This window comes from Ovis canadensis, chromosome 8, assembly GCF_042477335.2.
Source record: "Ovis canadensis isolate MfBH-ARS-UI-01 breed Bighorn chromosome 8, ARS-UI_OviCan_v2, whole genome shotgun sequence".
NCBI lineage: Eukaryota > Metazoa > Chordata > Mammalia > Artiodactyla > Bovidae > Ovis > Ovis canadensis.
The window spans coordinates 66,571,736-66,587,503 of NC_091252.1; the positions used below are offsets into that span (position 1 = coordinate 66,571,736).

At 39.4% G+C, this 15,768-nt stretch overlaps 1 protein-coding gene across 12 annotated transcripts in view; it reads right to left on the reverse strand.

Annotated features, from left to right (window-relative positions):
- SAMD3 (sterile alpha motif domain containing 3) overlaps positions 1 to 15,768 on the reverse strand; it is a 45,371-nt gene that overhangs the window by 21,240 nt on the left and 8,363 nt on the right. For all 12 annotated transcript variants that reach the window (XM_069598393.1, XM_069598386.1, XM_069598385.1 and 9 more), the window contains 3 exons: positions 6,306 to 6,491; positions 5,746 to 5,830; positions 2,501 to 2,668 (listed from right to left, as the gene is read on the reverse strand). In XM_069598393.1, coding sequence (XP_069454494.1) covers positions 2,501 to 2,668; positions 5,746 to 5,830; positions 6,306 to 6,491 — 439 coding nt within the window. The remainder of the gene's footprint in view (positions 1 to 2,500; positions 2,669 to 5,745; positions 5,831 to 6,305; positions 6,492 to 15,768) is intronic.

Below are 15,768 nucleotides of genomic sequence, written 5' to 3' on the forward strand. Positions count from 1 at the left end.
TGCCCTTGTGGGGATGGCCTGCCTCCTGGCTTGTTGCCCACATCAGCATTTCCCATCTCTCTAGCACAAAGGGTAACATTTTTTTCTATATTATGGAAATGCTGTTGCCAAAGTATATCTTAATCCAACTATCTTTAATCTTCAGAAATCATAAAGACATTTAAAAAGAGCTATAAGAAATTCCAAATGCAGACTGGAAATAATTTAGGCAACTCATCTGAAGTCTAAAATCCCATGAGATAAGTGGCGTATTCACTGAACTTGTCCCTCCACTCTTCTTAGTGGTTTTCCATTTGCTTAGTCACTATGGAGGGACAAAATACAGAAATACATTGTTTCTGTAATATTCTAGTGTAAACTTTTTTCCATCCTTTGAAGTATTTGGCTTTACAGAACATTAGGTCATAAACAGAGACAGTGTTTAAAGAACCAGCAATGTGTAGCTCCATTTGTAAGAGGGAGAAAAGTAAATTCTTACCAATTCGATTTGCTGGGAAGGAAAAATGTTGTTGCCTCTTCAGGTACTAACAATGACCTCTTTTTGCCCCAGCTGGCAGGAAGGTCAAAACTAAATTCTGTTGCAACTTAACTCATCTTGGGCCCTGATACATTCAATCCCTCTTCTTTTTGTAGCAAAGACCCCCTGCATGGGCTTTAGTAGGATTCAATTTAAGATGCAGGCATGTCTAGGAGACTCCAACATAGGAACCACAAAGGGCACACTTACACAATGAACTGAGGTGGTTCTGAGAAAGAATAGAAAGATGACTGTACAGGCTGGGTCAGTGATGGCTCAACACAAGAGAGGAGCTGCCGTTTAGCCTGTGTCTCTCAGGGTGACCTCTGACCCCGTGGGCTTACCCTTGCTGGGGACAAAGACTGCTTTTCCAATTTTACCGTTCATCCCACTCCAGTGAATTTTGGTGGAACATGCATCAAAGGGAAAGAAATAAAACTGAATTTGTAAAATATTAATTCATTTATAAAGGAACTCCATTTGTAGTATGAGGAAAATCACTTATTTTGAGAATACTTATGCATAATGTAATTATGTTCCTTTACAAAGTGGCTCTTTAAGAATATAAAATATATTTTTAAACAAATCTAATTCTATCTTATGATTTTAGTTTAAAATTGGAATATTGCAGTTGAAGTTTCTATAAAATCACATCTTTTAATTTATGTACCTTTCATCTGTCTTGTCTTTTCATCAAAGAGCAGATATAAAATTGTATTACCTTAACTGGACTGTCATTTTGAAAACACTTTGAAAGTTACATAATAAGATATTTAAAAATACATCTTGATCTAAAATTTTTCTTATGTAAAATGATAGAATGAATAGTTTACAAAATATGTTTAAAAAAATACTCCCGTCCCCTGGGACTTATAAGTAGTGACAATAAAATTGAGATAATCTGATAGGCTGCTCTATTAATATTAAATAATTATACTAGCTGAAAAAGAAAACAGAATATTTACACCGAGTACATTCACTAGCATAAATGTGCCTATAGTGAAAAGTTAGATTTACATATTTATGTTGTGCTGTGTGAGCACTAGGTTGCTTCAGTCATGTCTGGCTCTTCGTGACCCTATAGACTGTAACCCGCCAGGCTTCTCTGTCCATGGGATTCTCCAGGCAAGACTCCTGGAGTGGGTTGCCATGCTTTCCTCCAAGAGATCTGCCCAACCCAGGGATCAAAACTGTGGCTCTTGCAGCTCCTGCACTGTAGGTAGATTCTTTACCACTGAGCCACCAGGGAAGCCCACTCATTCATATTGGATTGAGGGAAAAATAGTATTTCGGGGGACATGAGATTTAGCTTCTTGAACTTGATAGTTAGGCCATCCTTCCTAAGGAGCTCAGTCCATTTTATTAGCAGGGGATGTTTTTGTTTCTGAGAGCATCTGGGGGCCATGAAGTAGATAATAGCTATAGAACCTCAGGTAATTAGGACCCACATCAACATTATGGTACAGCAAACCCACTGTAGAGCAGGGAATCTCCAGACCCTGCCAGGGGCCCTTGGCCTGAAGTTCCTCTCGGCTGCCTCTGTACAAAGCAAGAACACTGTGGCATTTTATACTCGTGTGTGTGAATTATCTTCCTCCCCAAACCTTGAAACCAGAGGCTACTTGACCCCTACAATATGAGTATTAAAAACTTTCTGTAGTAATAAGAACAGTGAGAACATAGGACACATTTTAGGATGAGAGGTAAAGAAATTATTCAAAGATTCAGAACTTAAGAGTCTCTCCAAGTCTTTTGAAGATTGTGAAAGAATAAACTTGAGATGTTCAATAAACCCTCTGCTCAGGTTTTTGGAAACCCTCTTCTGGAAGTATTCTCATTCACAAAAGCAAAACAGATTTTCTTGGTTTCTGACCCACATGTTAAATTTTCAAAAGGATATTTTGTTTTGCTTTATTTTAGTATTTGTTATTCCTTAATCAGTCAATCAATAAGTTGTCAGAACAATTAAAGATTCAATCTTACTTTTATCTGGATAGTTTTAATTTCATTAAATCTTATATCAGCAAGAGATTTCCTTGTCTGGCCTCTTCGGTGTCCAAATTTACACTTATTTCTCATCACTTGTTCATCATCTTCTATGGGTCTTCGAACATATTTAAAGCGATCTTTGAGAGCTCGTTTCCATAAAAACTGTGTAAAATTATAAAACAGGGCAGTTAACATTCAAAGAGGTTTGAATAAGCCTATATAAACAATAAAATTGTTGTCTATCACCTTTGGGCTTGAAAATATCTTCCCATCACAAACACTGGCCAGACTGAGAAATCTTGATCTAGTTAAAAGGTATATGGGTGTTCACTGTAACAGTCTTTCAACTTCTGTTGTAAATTTGAAAATATTTGAAATAAAAAATTGTGACTATCAAAAGCTTGTAACAATCTATAATAGAAAATAATCTGGAAAAATTATATATATATATATACACATACATATATAATCGAATCATTTTGCTGTACACCTAAAACTAATACTGTATTATAAATCAATTATATTTAAATTTTTAAAAGTTAAGAATAAAACTAGTCCTAAAAAGAACCAAATGCTTCCTCACTTGTGTGCTCTCTCTCTTACATTAATATTCTAAGAAATTTTCTGCATTGTCCACTGTTACATTAGAAACACAACGTCACATACACTTGTGGGGAGAGTTTGAGTAAACACCTACCATGCCCCAAAGTCTCCCCTTTCACTGTATGTGTACAAACCTGGACCATAATGTGCTAAGCAGTTTTGCAGGTCTCTTAACAGTGAACTATCTTTAGTTAACATCGCTGGGAAAAGATGTGGGTAAAAAGCACACAAGATCAAAGTAAGCATTATTCATAACTTTCTGTTTGTCTCATCTGATAACCACAGAACTAAAGGTCAAAATGTAAGTAGATAGATATGTATTTGCTTCTATATATGCAAAGATTCTCTGGGAGGAAACTTTAATAATACTGGTTACTTCTGGGAAGGAAAATTGGATGATTGGAGGATAGAGGTGGGAGGGAGATGTTCCCATTTATATCCTTTTATAGCTTTTGAACTTCATGAAAGTATAACTTATTGAAACAGCAAATTTAGACTCTTTCTTTAAGACACAACTAACTCTATAAACAGTAACACTAATTTTTGGCAAATGTTATATCTTAAGTATAGAAGGAATTCATGTCATGTCAGGTAATTATCAATACTAGGACCCCAGGTTTGTTTGTTTGTTTGTTTGTTTGTTTTTTGAGAAAATTTGGTTTACTTTTTTTTTTAACTTTTATTTTTTTACTTTACAATACTGTATTGGTTTTGCCATACATTGACTTGAATCCACCACAGGTGTACATGAGTTTCCAACCCTGAACCCCCCTCCCACCACCCTCCCCATATCATCTCTCTGGGTCATCCCAGTGCACCAGCCCCAAGCATCCTGTATCCTGTATCGAACCTAGACTAGCGATTCATTTCTTACATGATAGTATACATGTTTCATAGTGTGCTTTTGTACACAACAGAATATTTTAGAGAGGATATCATACTAGAAGCAAGGGTAGCTGAATACCAGTCTGACTTCAAAGTTACTGGTTCTAGATATGTCTTTTCTGAGTCTGGGTGGTGAAAAATAATCTTTAAGGCCCTCTCCCACTCAGGAAATTCTATGATCCTATCCATATATAATGAACTTTTTCCAAGAAAGAAAGAGGGAAAGAAAGAAAAAAGCAAAGCAAGGGCGGGAAGGAAGAAAACAGAGGCCTTAAATGTTATGTTCACAGATAGTGACATTTATTATTTGCTATTCAGATTGGAACTGATTGCTTAAATTCCACATCTTCAAGAAAGTACAGCAAAAAGTTTTTCTCACAGATGTCTGTGAAAATAAAGTACAAAGGACATGCATCTTATTTAGATACAACTACCAATGTATGCATGTCACCTAGAGATATAAGAACTAATAGGCGTTATAGCTTTAGGTATAAGAGCTATAATTCTCCACAATTGTCCCTTAAGTCATACAGTTCCAGTGTCACAACGCACTCAAGTTTTTTTAACCACCTTGACTTTTTTAAGTGTACAGTTCAGTAGAGTTGAGTATGTTTACATTGTTGGGCAATGGAGATCCCCGACTTTTAAAGCCAAGGGACTTGGAGATCCAGAGAGCAAAGCTTATACGGAAACCTCTAGAACAGTGTTTCTCAACACTGGTTGCACATTAGAATCATCTGGGGTCCTTTTAAAGATGCAAAGCTTTCTTCTTCAGATCAACTAAATCAGCATCTCTGGGGATCCTGATGTGCAGCCAGAGTTGAGAACTGCTGCCCCAGAACACCACCAGGATCTTTTTTTGTCAGAACAGCAGAGCCGTGAGAGAATCAGGTGAGGCTGTGGGTTAAGCCCTCAAAACTATACAGCTTCTGCTTGGGTCTAAACAGAAAGGCAAGAACCACTCTAGTGATGTGAAAGCATGGATGTAGGTACAGTCACAGCTTCTCTTTCTAGTATGGCATCTCTTGAAGATCCTTCTTAGAGACTCATGGTTAAACATGAGCTTCCAGATAGCTTTGAGAGAGAGATTCTGATCATCTTTCTAGAGGATAACATAGAGAGAGAAAGAAGACCAAGGAGGAAGCTGGGGAGGGATGAACAGGTGGAGCACAGAGGATTTTTAGCACAGTGAAAATACTATATATGATACAATAATCATGGATACATCTGTCTAAACACACATAGACTGCACAATGCCAAGAGTGAACCTTAATGTAACCTATAGACTCTGGGTGATTATGATGTGTCAGTGTGGATTCATCAGTTGTAATGAATTACCTCTCTGTGGGGGATGTTGATAACAAGGGATGTTAGGGATGTGTAGGGGCAAGGGCTATTTGGGAAATCTCTGTATCTTTCCTGTGAACTTAAAACTGCTCTAAAAAAATAAATCTTCTTTTAAAGAAGACATAGAAACACATAGAAATCATCAAAAAGAACAGAGCAGAGAGAGAAAGACCAAAACTAAGAACAAAATGGGGATGGAGAGCAAGAGACGGAAGAGATGGTTAAGGGAATGGAATTAGAGAGAGACCAGACAGAAAATGACAGAGAAAGAGAAACAGACAGAGCTAGACAAACAGGGAGAGAGACTGGGGAAAAGGGAGTGAGGCCTGAAATTAGTGGACAGCACAAGGCTCTTATTTTAAGGAGGGTTGAGAGTAACCGAATGGTGCCATGTGGTCACTTACAAAGCCACAGCCGTCCTCATCCAGGAAAGGGTGGGCCTGCAGTAGGGCATTGACCACGTCGTTATACTGCTGGGTGGTGGGGTACCTGTTCAGCACGACAGGGAGGACATTTTTCAGTTCAAGAAGCCTGTGTTCCTCCTTATGAGTCCACATTACATTCACTTTTCTTCAGGTCTTTCTATGTGATAATGTAGACACTCAAATCAGGGCTTTCCTGAGGGCTCAGTGGTAAAGATTCCGTCTGTAATGCAGGAAATATAGGAGACCTGGGTTCGGTCCCCAGGTTGGGAGGATCCCCTCGAGGAGGAAATGGCAACCCACTCCAGTATTCTCGCCTGGAGAATCCCACAGACAGAGGAGCCTGGTGGGCTACAGTCCATGGGGTAACAGAAGAGTCAGACACAACTGAGCATAGCGCATACATTCAAATATTGGGCAATGTTGGACTTATTACCAATCTGTCATGCAAAATCTGAAGAGAATGGGTTCCAAATGATTTCAAGTCTATTCTGAAAACATGCCCTCTCCCAAGGCAGCAAGTCTGCCCTGTTATTACTCACAGTGAGCCTTCCAGATACTTGGTCATGTCTGCCTGGAGGAACTCGATGATCCTTATCCTCATGCTGTGATCGGGACACTTCTGTTCTGCTAGCATGCACTTGACATCATAAGGAAACTCTGGTAAGACGTAGGACTTAGTCCATTGTAAGGCTTTATTCCTTGCTAGAATGTGTCTCACTTTCCTTCTGTGAAATAAAAAACACAAAGAGTGAAATTCGATTTCAAATATATGCAACTTATTAATTCTCTATACCCTGAGAGAATGGCTGGATGGCATCACCGACTCAATGGACATGAGTTTGAGTAAACTCCAGGAGTTGGTGATGGACAGGGAGGCCTGGTGTGCTGCAGTCCATGGGGTGGCAAAGAGTCGGACACAATTGAACGACTGAACTGAACTGAACTGATACGCTGAGAACTGATGATAGAAACCACATTCTTGAGATCTAAATATATGGACATCATCAACCCATCTTCCATCCAGTCATCTATGTGCAAATATTTAAAGGTTCATCAAGTATCTCATTTTCTTTCCCTTTGCACAGACACAAATACTTGTCATTCTGGAAAAAATATCATAACAACATAGGCTATAGAAGACAGTCTGAAGTTGGGAAGAATGTTGATCCATGTATCTTGAGGAGGCAATAGGTAATGCGTAGCTTAAAACTGAACAAGATATCTAACTAAAAGAGAGTAAATTGCAATTCAGCAAAGCAAATGAGGCATGTGATAAAGTCTTACTTAGCATCTGATTCAGAACCTTCTAATTAGCTGGCCGCAAAAATTAACTTATTAATTCTAATTAATGTGTTATTATTTATTTCACCACAATAAATAATATTGTAGTGAAGTACAAGAGTCACTTAATGAGTCACTTTAGTTGTTCTTGGCTATTTTAATAAGGTAAACTTGGTCTCTAAATTTGAAATAAGTATTAGATATTCTGATCCTCTCAAATGAAGTTTCTACAAAAGGCTACAGTAGAAAATGATAGCTACAGAAAGCAGATCAGTGGTTGCCTGGGGCTTGGGGTGGGAGTGGAGACTGACTGAAGAAAGGACACCAGGGAGTTTTTTAGGGTGATGAAAGCGTTCCAAAATGGATTGTGACAATGGCTGCACACTGGCATAAATTTGCTAAAATTAACCGAGCTGTATACTTTAAATAGGTGAATTTTATGTTATGAAAGTTAAATCTCAGTAACTTTGTTTATAAAATTAAATATCAGAACCACTTTAAAACCTTAAAATCAGTGACTGATCCAGTGTGTAAAAACTAAAATTTTCAGGCAAGAGGTAGCATTCAGTCCATTTCAATAATAGGATTGACTGGGAAGGAAGTGAAGTAATAGAAGCAAGTCAAGCTGAAGACAAAGAAAGATTTCCTAAATTAACCTAAGTAGGTTAATCTTCTGGCACAAGCATGGACTACTTAATAGCCCAAACAAAATTCAGATGAGCTTTGAAAGACCAGGTTTCCTTTAGAATTTTAGGTCATATTTTGTAAGAATGCAAGAGATATAACAAAACGTGAGGAATAAAGGAAATTGGAGAAAGAATTCTGCTCTCTTTTCGTGATAAGATCTTTCTCCTTTTTTCCCCTTTGGCAATAACTATATTGGTGGTGAAAACACTTCCTGGCTAAAACAAGCACACTGATAATTCAACACTTGATTCAATACAGCAATAGACAATTCCCAGAAGAAATTTGTGTCTCAGCCCAAACCATTTTCCAATATGTTCCCCTCTTATTTCATTCATTCATTCAAGCAAATATTTATTGGGAAGGTACTAGGGGGCAATTACTTATCTACAATCCCTATTTCCTTTCTTAGTCTCTTATTTCTTTCTCCCACGATCTCTCCTTTATCTACTTAGACCCAGATTCTAAAGTAATGGCAAGTTTTACTGGCTGTATTTTGTGCCTTCCCAAGATTTTGAAAGGTGCTATAACTGTGCAGGCACTAAATTTGGTTTCAGTACAACATTTTAACATCTAACTCCTTTCCCTATGAATTTCAAGTCTATTTAACTGCATGACCCCTTTAGACTTTTGAGGTTGCTAGTCTATACTATATATAGTATATATAGTATCTCATCAATGAATAACTTCTACATTCCAATGCTATAAAATAGGTCTTGAGGCAATTTTTATCTTCTTGGTCTATATATGTCTTTTCTCTTCAACATCAGGGTAAGAACTATATATATAGCATGTTTTTATTTCTGTCAAATGCCTAGAATGTGACTAGACACATATAGGCTCAATCAAAGCCAGACAGTCCATCTTGCTCTTAATTAGACAAAATCAGAGGCAACAAATTTTCCCTTTCTTACATTAAAACAACTTAACAAGATATTTTGGAAGTGAACAGAATACAAAGTATGCTAACTAACACAAGTCAAAACTAATATTATACAGAATACTAGAATCAGAAATTAAAAACACATTCTAATTGAGTGCAGATAACTGCAGGCACAATCACCACCCATTCATAAAACTATTAAAATTCAATATTTGCATTGTATTTTAAAAATCTTTACTCTGAGGTTATGATTATTCATATCATTATTAAGGTAGAGTTGAGCAGAACACTGTAGAAGTCAGCTCAAAGTAAGAACATGGAGCAGAAAACAGTCGCAAACTAAGAGGATGCTGATATTTCTGTTTCCACTTCAGAGTCAGTGCCCTTTAACAAGATAATATTAGAAAACAAAGATCTTTGATTCAATGGGTCACAACCCTGGGTTCACAGTACAATCATCTGGAAAGCTTTTAAAACATGTTAATGGCTAAGACTGATTCCCAGTCTATCTGAACCAGAGTCTACTGCACTAAATACTCAGTGTCTATGTAGACTTTATATTTGTCATAAAATGAAACTAACAATAAACTTAAGCTGACACATTTGATAATTATCAATATTATTACTGCAATATGTGCCAATTTAAAAAATTATGAGGGACTTTCCTGTTGGTCCAGTGGCTAAGACTCTGTGCTCCCAGAGTTTGGGGGCCAGGTTCGATCCCTGGACAAGAAACTAGATTCCACATGCCTCAATCAAGAGCTCGCAAGCTGCAAACAAAAGATCCACATGAACGTAAGGGAGATCAAAGATCCTGCATACCTCAACTAAGGCCTGATGCAGCCAAATAAATAAATAAATGTTTTTAAAAAATCATGAGATAGAGGTTCTCAGGAAGAAGCTCACTGACTGTAAAACTTTGTTTAACTTTAATAAGAATGAAAAATCATCAATTATTTTTACTCCTAAAAACAGACAACATGGGCCTCACCTAGGATAAGGGAGATGGCCCTGTGCAGAAAAGGGCCAGTGGAGTTCCAGCCTGTTAAGGAAAAATCTCAACATACAGAAAACAGAAGTTGAGCCTTGGTAGGGATCAGGAGAGACATACAAGTGGGCAAGGACTACTTGTTTTATCGCCAGGGTATATAACTTATTCAGTAGTTAGGACAGCTCATAATATAGTTCAATTTTGTGTGCCATTTTATTATCAGCTAGTATCCAATGTTTTTTCTCAGATCCAGCCAAGATTCAAGCCTTCTAAACCTCCAGGACACACTACGCATGTGTCAACAGTTGTTTCTCTCACCCCAAATGCCTTGTTTCCTTCATTCTTCTAGGTTCCTCTTAGGTCTTCTCCCCAGGCAGATTCTCTTCCCCTCTCTCCTGGCTCTCTGGTGGTCTTCCTTGTCTAAATCCCCTTGTCTAAATCCTCTGGCCCCATGGGTACTCAACTATGTCTTGCTTTCTTACCTGTTCTGATTTCCCTAATGCCATTGTCGAATGAAAGAGTTGTTCTACAGTTCTATAACAGTTATTTAACAGTTCTAGAACTATACCTGCTATATAGTTATTTAGGAACAGTTCTATAACAAAAATGTTATGTAAAGTTTCAGGAACAAATATTAAATATAACATTCTATGACAGATAAACAAAGACAGTCATAAGTTGCTTAAACTTGTGTTTTCACACATGAAATTGACAACTTTTAAAAAGGGGAGTTCTATTATATTAAAAACAACCCACCCATGATAAAGGAACAGGAAGGCATCAAGCTGATGTGCTAGTGGAGAGAAGTGTGATATCACTAAGTCCTCAAGTTTGAGATATGAAAATGTGTGGGACCCAAATGCAAGAGAGGCAGATCTGGGGATTGGAGTAGAGTCCTCTGTATACACAAAAGGTACCTAAGAATTAGACTGTGGCTTTGCAAACTTCATAATAATCAACCACCACTGAGAAAACCCTCCCAAAGAAGTTTTCTCACCAGGCTTTAGCTACATCCCATGTGGCTTATTTATAGAACCAAGGGCAGACTTCATGTCACACTCAACTGAATCCTGGTTGACTTTTGGCATGATAGTCATGAATTAGGTCTGCTGCTGCTGCTAAGTTGCTTCAGTTGTGTCCGACTCTGTGCGACCCCACAGACGGCAGCCCACCAGGCTCCCCCGTCCCTGGGATTCTCCAGGCAAGAACACTGGAGTGGGTTGCCATTTCCTTCTCCAATGCATGAAAAGTGAAAAGTGAAAGGGAAGTCAGTTAGTCGTGCCCAACTCTTCGCAACTCCATGGACAGCAGCCTACCAGGCTGCTCCGTCCATGGGATTTTCCAGGCAAGATTACTGGAGTTGTGTTTACTTTCCTAAAATTTGGGCCACAAATGACACTTTTCTCTGGGGTCCCCAGCGTGGAGATAATCTGTTACCTTGAGGGACTGTGATGCTTTTCTAGTCTTGTAAAATGGTATTGCTTTCCGGTCCTTAAGGAAGAAGAGCATGAGGCAAGTGGAAGTCTTTGCTGTGAAGAACAGCCATTCTCACTGCCAGGCTTGGTCTTCACATGTAAAGACCCACCTCTATCAGCAGTAGCATTCCCAGCATCAAAAGAAAAAGCAGTGACAAATATTGTGCTCTCCAGGGACTTAATGGAAAGACTGTGTTCCACAAGCCTACATTCATTTTATTCTTTTCCACACAGAAACTTGCAGACTCTATACACTGAAAATGGTATATTTATCGGGGTGCCCAGTTCTCTATTATCAACTCTGAAATGAAATGCCATGTAACCACATCTAAAAGCTTGTGTTTTGGGAACACAGAAGAAGAGAATGGAGTCAAGTAAGAGAAGGTAAGGACATCTGTTTAAAGAACTTGCTGTCATCTAACTGTAGGACATGAAAGGACCTTATAATACACATCCTCAAAGCAGGGATGGAAGTTCACCAAACTACAAAGCTCAACAGAAATGTTGCTTCTGTGTTATTAGGCCATACTCTGTGAATCACCTGCTTTACTTTACCTGGGCAAGACCTTCCACTGCTAAGAAAACAAAGTAAACAAGAAGTTTTTGAAAAGCCCAATAGAAAGATATATGTCAATGAGCTAGGTGAGATGCCACCTCTGAAAATATAGAATGATGTCACAGCAAGATATGCACGGACTATGAAGGAAATGCTGTTCTGTTGCTGCAGCCATGAGTAATTCAGAAAATGTTTGCACTGCAACCACCAGTAATTCAGAAAATGTTTGCTCCACATTCTCATCATTTGATGTGTGCTTTTAATTTGTGTTTTATAGCTCTGGGCTATCACAGCTGCCATTTAATCTATGAAATTTCCAGAGGAATTTAGTTTCTGAAAGGCATGTGTGAACACGTAATCAAGCAGAAAGTAGAGGTAGAGATGTGGCTGGCATCAGGCACTGTGCTGTAACACAGACAGACAGACAGACACCTCTCACATCCTCCCTGTCCTTGGTTGCCAGTGAGAGATTCAAGGAGCCAGGAACTCTTGGGGTCTTGACTAATCAAGAAAAGAAGCATAAAATAAATACATCGTTTATTTCTCCCTGTTCCCCAATTCTTCTTGGTATTGACAGATGGACAAAGACCCAGAAATGTGACCTTACCCTCAATATTTATATTTATTAGCAGGGCAGTCACAAAAACAGATCTCATAGAGCTATCATGTCTGTGTCCCTCTTTTTCTTTTTTATTTCTCATTCATAAAAAAGAAAAAGTAATGAGACATTACCTATGCAGTTGTTGCAAAATGTTCAGTACTACAATTTTGTAGTTCATAATTATCAAAATCGGGTGGTTCAGGGCAGTTTTTTTTATTAATCCGCCTGTATACTACTACGTTTTTGAACCTTGACCTCATGTGAACAGTTTATATCCTCAGAGCATCTGCTAAATAGGGATGAGCCTGGAAAAATTCACTTTTCAAATCTGGCCCACAGTGCTGGTTTTATGTGACTTTTGGGGCCAAAAAAAGAGACTGACTTAGTCTTGTCCCAACTGTGTGACATCTAGGCTGTGACTTGCCAGTTCCTCAACCATGCAGCTTCATAGAAATAAAAGTTTCCTATTTCTAAGGATTCAAGCAACTTGATTTATACCAAAGAACCATTAAACCAGGTGGTGTGAGGGGCTTCCCAGGTGGCACAGTGGTAAAGAATCTGCCTGCCAGTGCAGGAGATGTGGGAGATGCAGTTTCGATCCCTGGTTTGAGATGATGCCCTGGAGCAGTAAATTGCAACCCACTCCAGTAATCTTGCCTGGAAAATCTCATGGACAGAGGAGCCTGTCCATGGAAAATTTCAGGAAAATGTCCAGGAAACTTTCATGGACAGGCTACAGTTCAAGGGGTTGCAAAGAGTCAGATACGTGTCAGATATGTAGTTGATCTGACTGAGCGACTACACATACACACACGGGTGCCTTCAAGAACAAACATTAATTTCTCATGGTTACAGAGGTTGGATGTTCCAGATCAGGGTGCCAGCAAAGCTGGATTCTTGGCAAATGTGCTCTTCCTGGTTTACAGAAGACCATCTTCCTACTGTGTCCCTACATGCCAGAAAGAGAGCAAGCTAGCTCTCTGTTCTCTTTCCTTTTTATAAAAAAAAAATACTATTTTTTTGGCCATGACCCACAGCAAGTAGGATCTTAGTTCCCTGACCAGGGATCGAACCTACACCCCCTTGCAATGGAAGCATGCAGTCCTAACCACTGCACCACCAGGGAAGTCCTGTTGGCCTCTTAGCCTCTAATAAGGACACTAACTCCATCCATACGGAGTCCATCCTCAGGGCCTAATTACTTCCTCAAAGCCCCTCCCTCCAAATACCATCATATTGGGATTAGGGTTTCAACATATGAATTTTGGAGAGGCACAAGCGTTTAATCTATTGTACACCCAGAAATGCCTTGCTGTTACTGCAAAGGATAGTCATAAGACAACACTAGCATCACTTAGGGCACCTGTTAGAAGTGCTGGATCTCAGGTCCCACTCCTGACTTACTAAATTAGAACTTGCATTCTGATAAGATTCTTGGATGATTTTTAATTGTAGTGGAGCTTGAGAAGCACTGGTATAGGGCCCTGATATATTTATTTTAAGTCCTCCAGGAAATTCTAATGTACAGTCACAGTTATAGAGCACTGTCTTGTCCATTGGCACAGCACAGGGTCTTCTTGCCTCCTTATAACCACCCCTCTTCATTTCCAGCAAGTCCATTTTCTCTGCCTCTATCTCTCACATTCCAAGAGCACATATTCCAAATAGAATGTCCTATTCCATTTCAGGTGCCTGTACCTTTGCACATGCTGTTTGCTTTTCTGGGAATGTTCTTTCTTCTCCTGCTCCGTTTTTCTTCAGATGAAATTCAAATTATGTTTCAAATCCACCACTCCCCCCACCCCCCTCGCCGCCTTCAATTTTTGAGAAGATTTCCCCCAGGGGCCTTCTCCATACTTACTTCCCTAAAAGTCTCATTTATCTTTCTTTCTGTGCTATTTCTATACCCTGTGCATTTCTATTTCTATGTCTCTTTCTCAATATTGCAGTTATTAACTTCTGTATCTTTCTTGTCAGAATCTGAGTTCCCCTAGGCAAGGACAAAATTGCCCCCACTTCAGCCACTGTCTATATAATATCTAGTTCATGGTGTATATTCAGTAACTTTTGGACTGAACAAAAGGGAAGAAGAGACTAGAAATCAAGTTTACTTTGATCTCTCTGAAGACTTCCTATTTGTTAATAAGAATGAGCATGAGGCAGAGAGTTATTTATCAGTCACAACAGCCTAGTTTTCCCTGCAATTCCTGTTTGGCTGTGTCCAGATATCCTCCACTGAAAGAAATTTGTGTTCTAACTTGATGAGCCAGTGTTCCTCATTTCATTTCATTTGGGTCTCTGCTCAAGCAACCTCTAGTCAAAAGTCGAAAGACTGCCCCAAAAACCCTCCTGAAGCTAACACACACATGCACTTACACACACCATTTCCTCTATTTCCCCCTTTCTTCTTCACCTTATTGGCCTTCATAGCACTTAAATGTATTTACAATGTAATATCATAGGTATTTATTATTTCCTCACTATTTTAGAATGAGAACTCTGTGAGTGTGGAGGCTTGGTCTGCTCTGCTCCCCAGTGTATCCTCTGTGTCTCCCAGGGCCTGGCATCCAGTAAGCACTAAGTAAATGTTTACTATGGAATGAATGAATGGACCCTGACTCAGGTAAGAAATCATTAAGTCAGCAGTTCCTAAGGTGGGTCCTGTGATGTTAATAGATGTTCCACAGAAAGAATTCTGGGCCAGACAGAGTGAAATGGGTTTTCTTACTGCGGGACGCTTTATAGCATTTACTATGTCACTGTACAGACTCTTGAGAGTCCCCTGGACTGCAAGGCGATCCAACCAGTCCATCCTAAAGGAGATCAGTCCTGGGTGTTCGTTGAAAGGACTGATGCTGAAGCTGAAACTCCAATACTTTGGCCACCTCATGTGAAGAGTTGACTCACTGGGAAAGACCCTGATGCTGGGAGGGATTGGGGGCAGGAGGAGAAGGGGATGACAGAGGATGAGATGGCTGGATGGCATCACTGACTTGATGGACATGAGTTTGGGTAAACTCCGGGAGTTGGTGATGGACAGGGAGGCCTGGCGTGCTACGATTCATGGGGTCGCAAAGAGTCAGACAGGACTGAGCGACTGAACTGTACTGAACTGAACTGAACTGTACATCGGGAATCTCCAGTCAGGGAGTAGACTTGGAAGGTAATACGTCCAAAACACACAAAACTTAGGCACGGGTGTTCCATACACCTGTAGGGTAGGAGATGAGGGATGTAGTGCTGCACTCTTGTTTCACTGACCTGGGATTCAGCATCTAAATGTGACCATGTACCAGCTGGGTGGACTTGGTGTACTTTGAACCTCCCCTTATTATGTGATGGATAAGATACACACACAAGGGTGCTGCTCCTTATTTTAGTTGTGTATATGGCATTGCCTACAAACAGTATGTCAAGTGGGGAACTACTGACATTTGCCCTCTTGAGCATAGGCAAGTGGGTAAGATCATTCTACAGTATTTTATAGTAGTAGCCAGACCCAGAAAAAAAGTCATCATTAAAATAATTTTA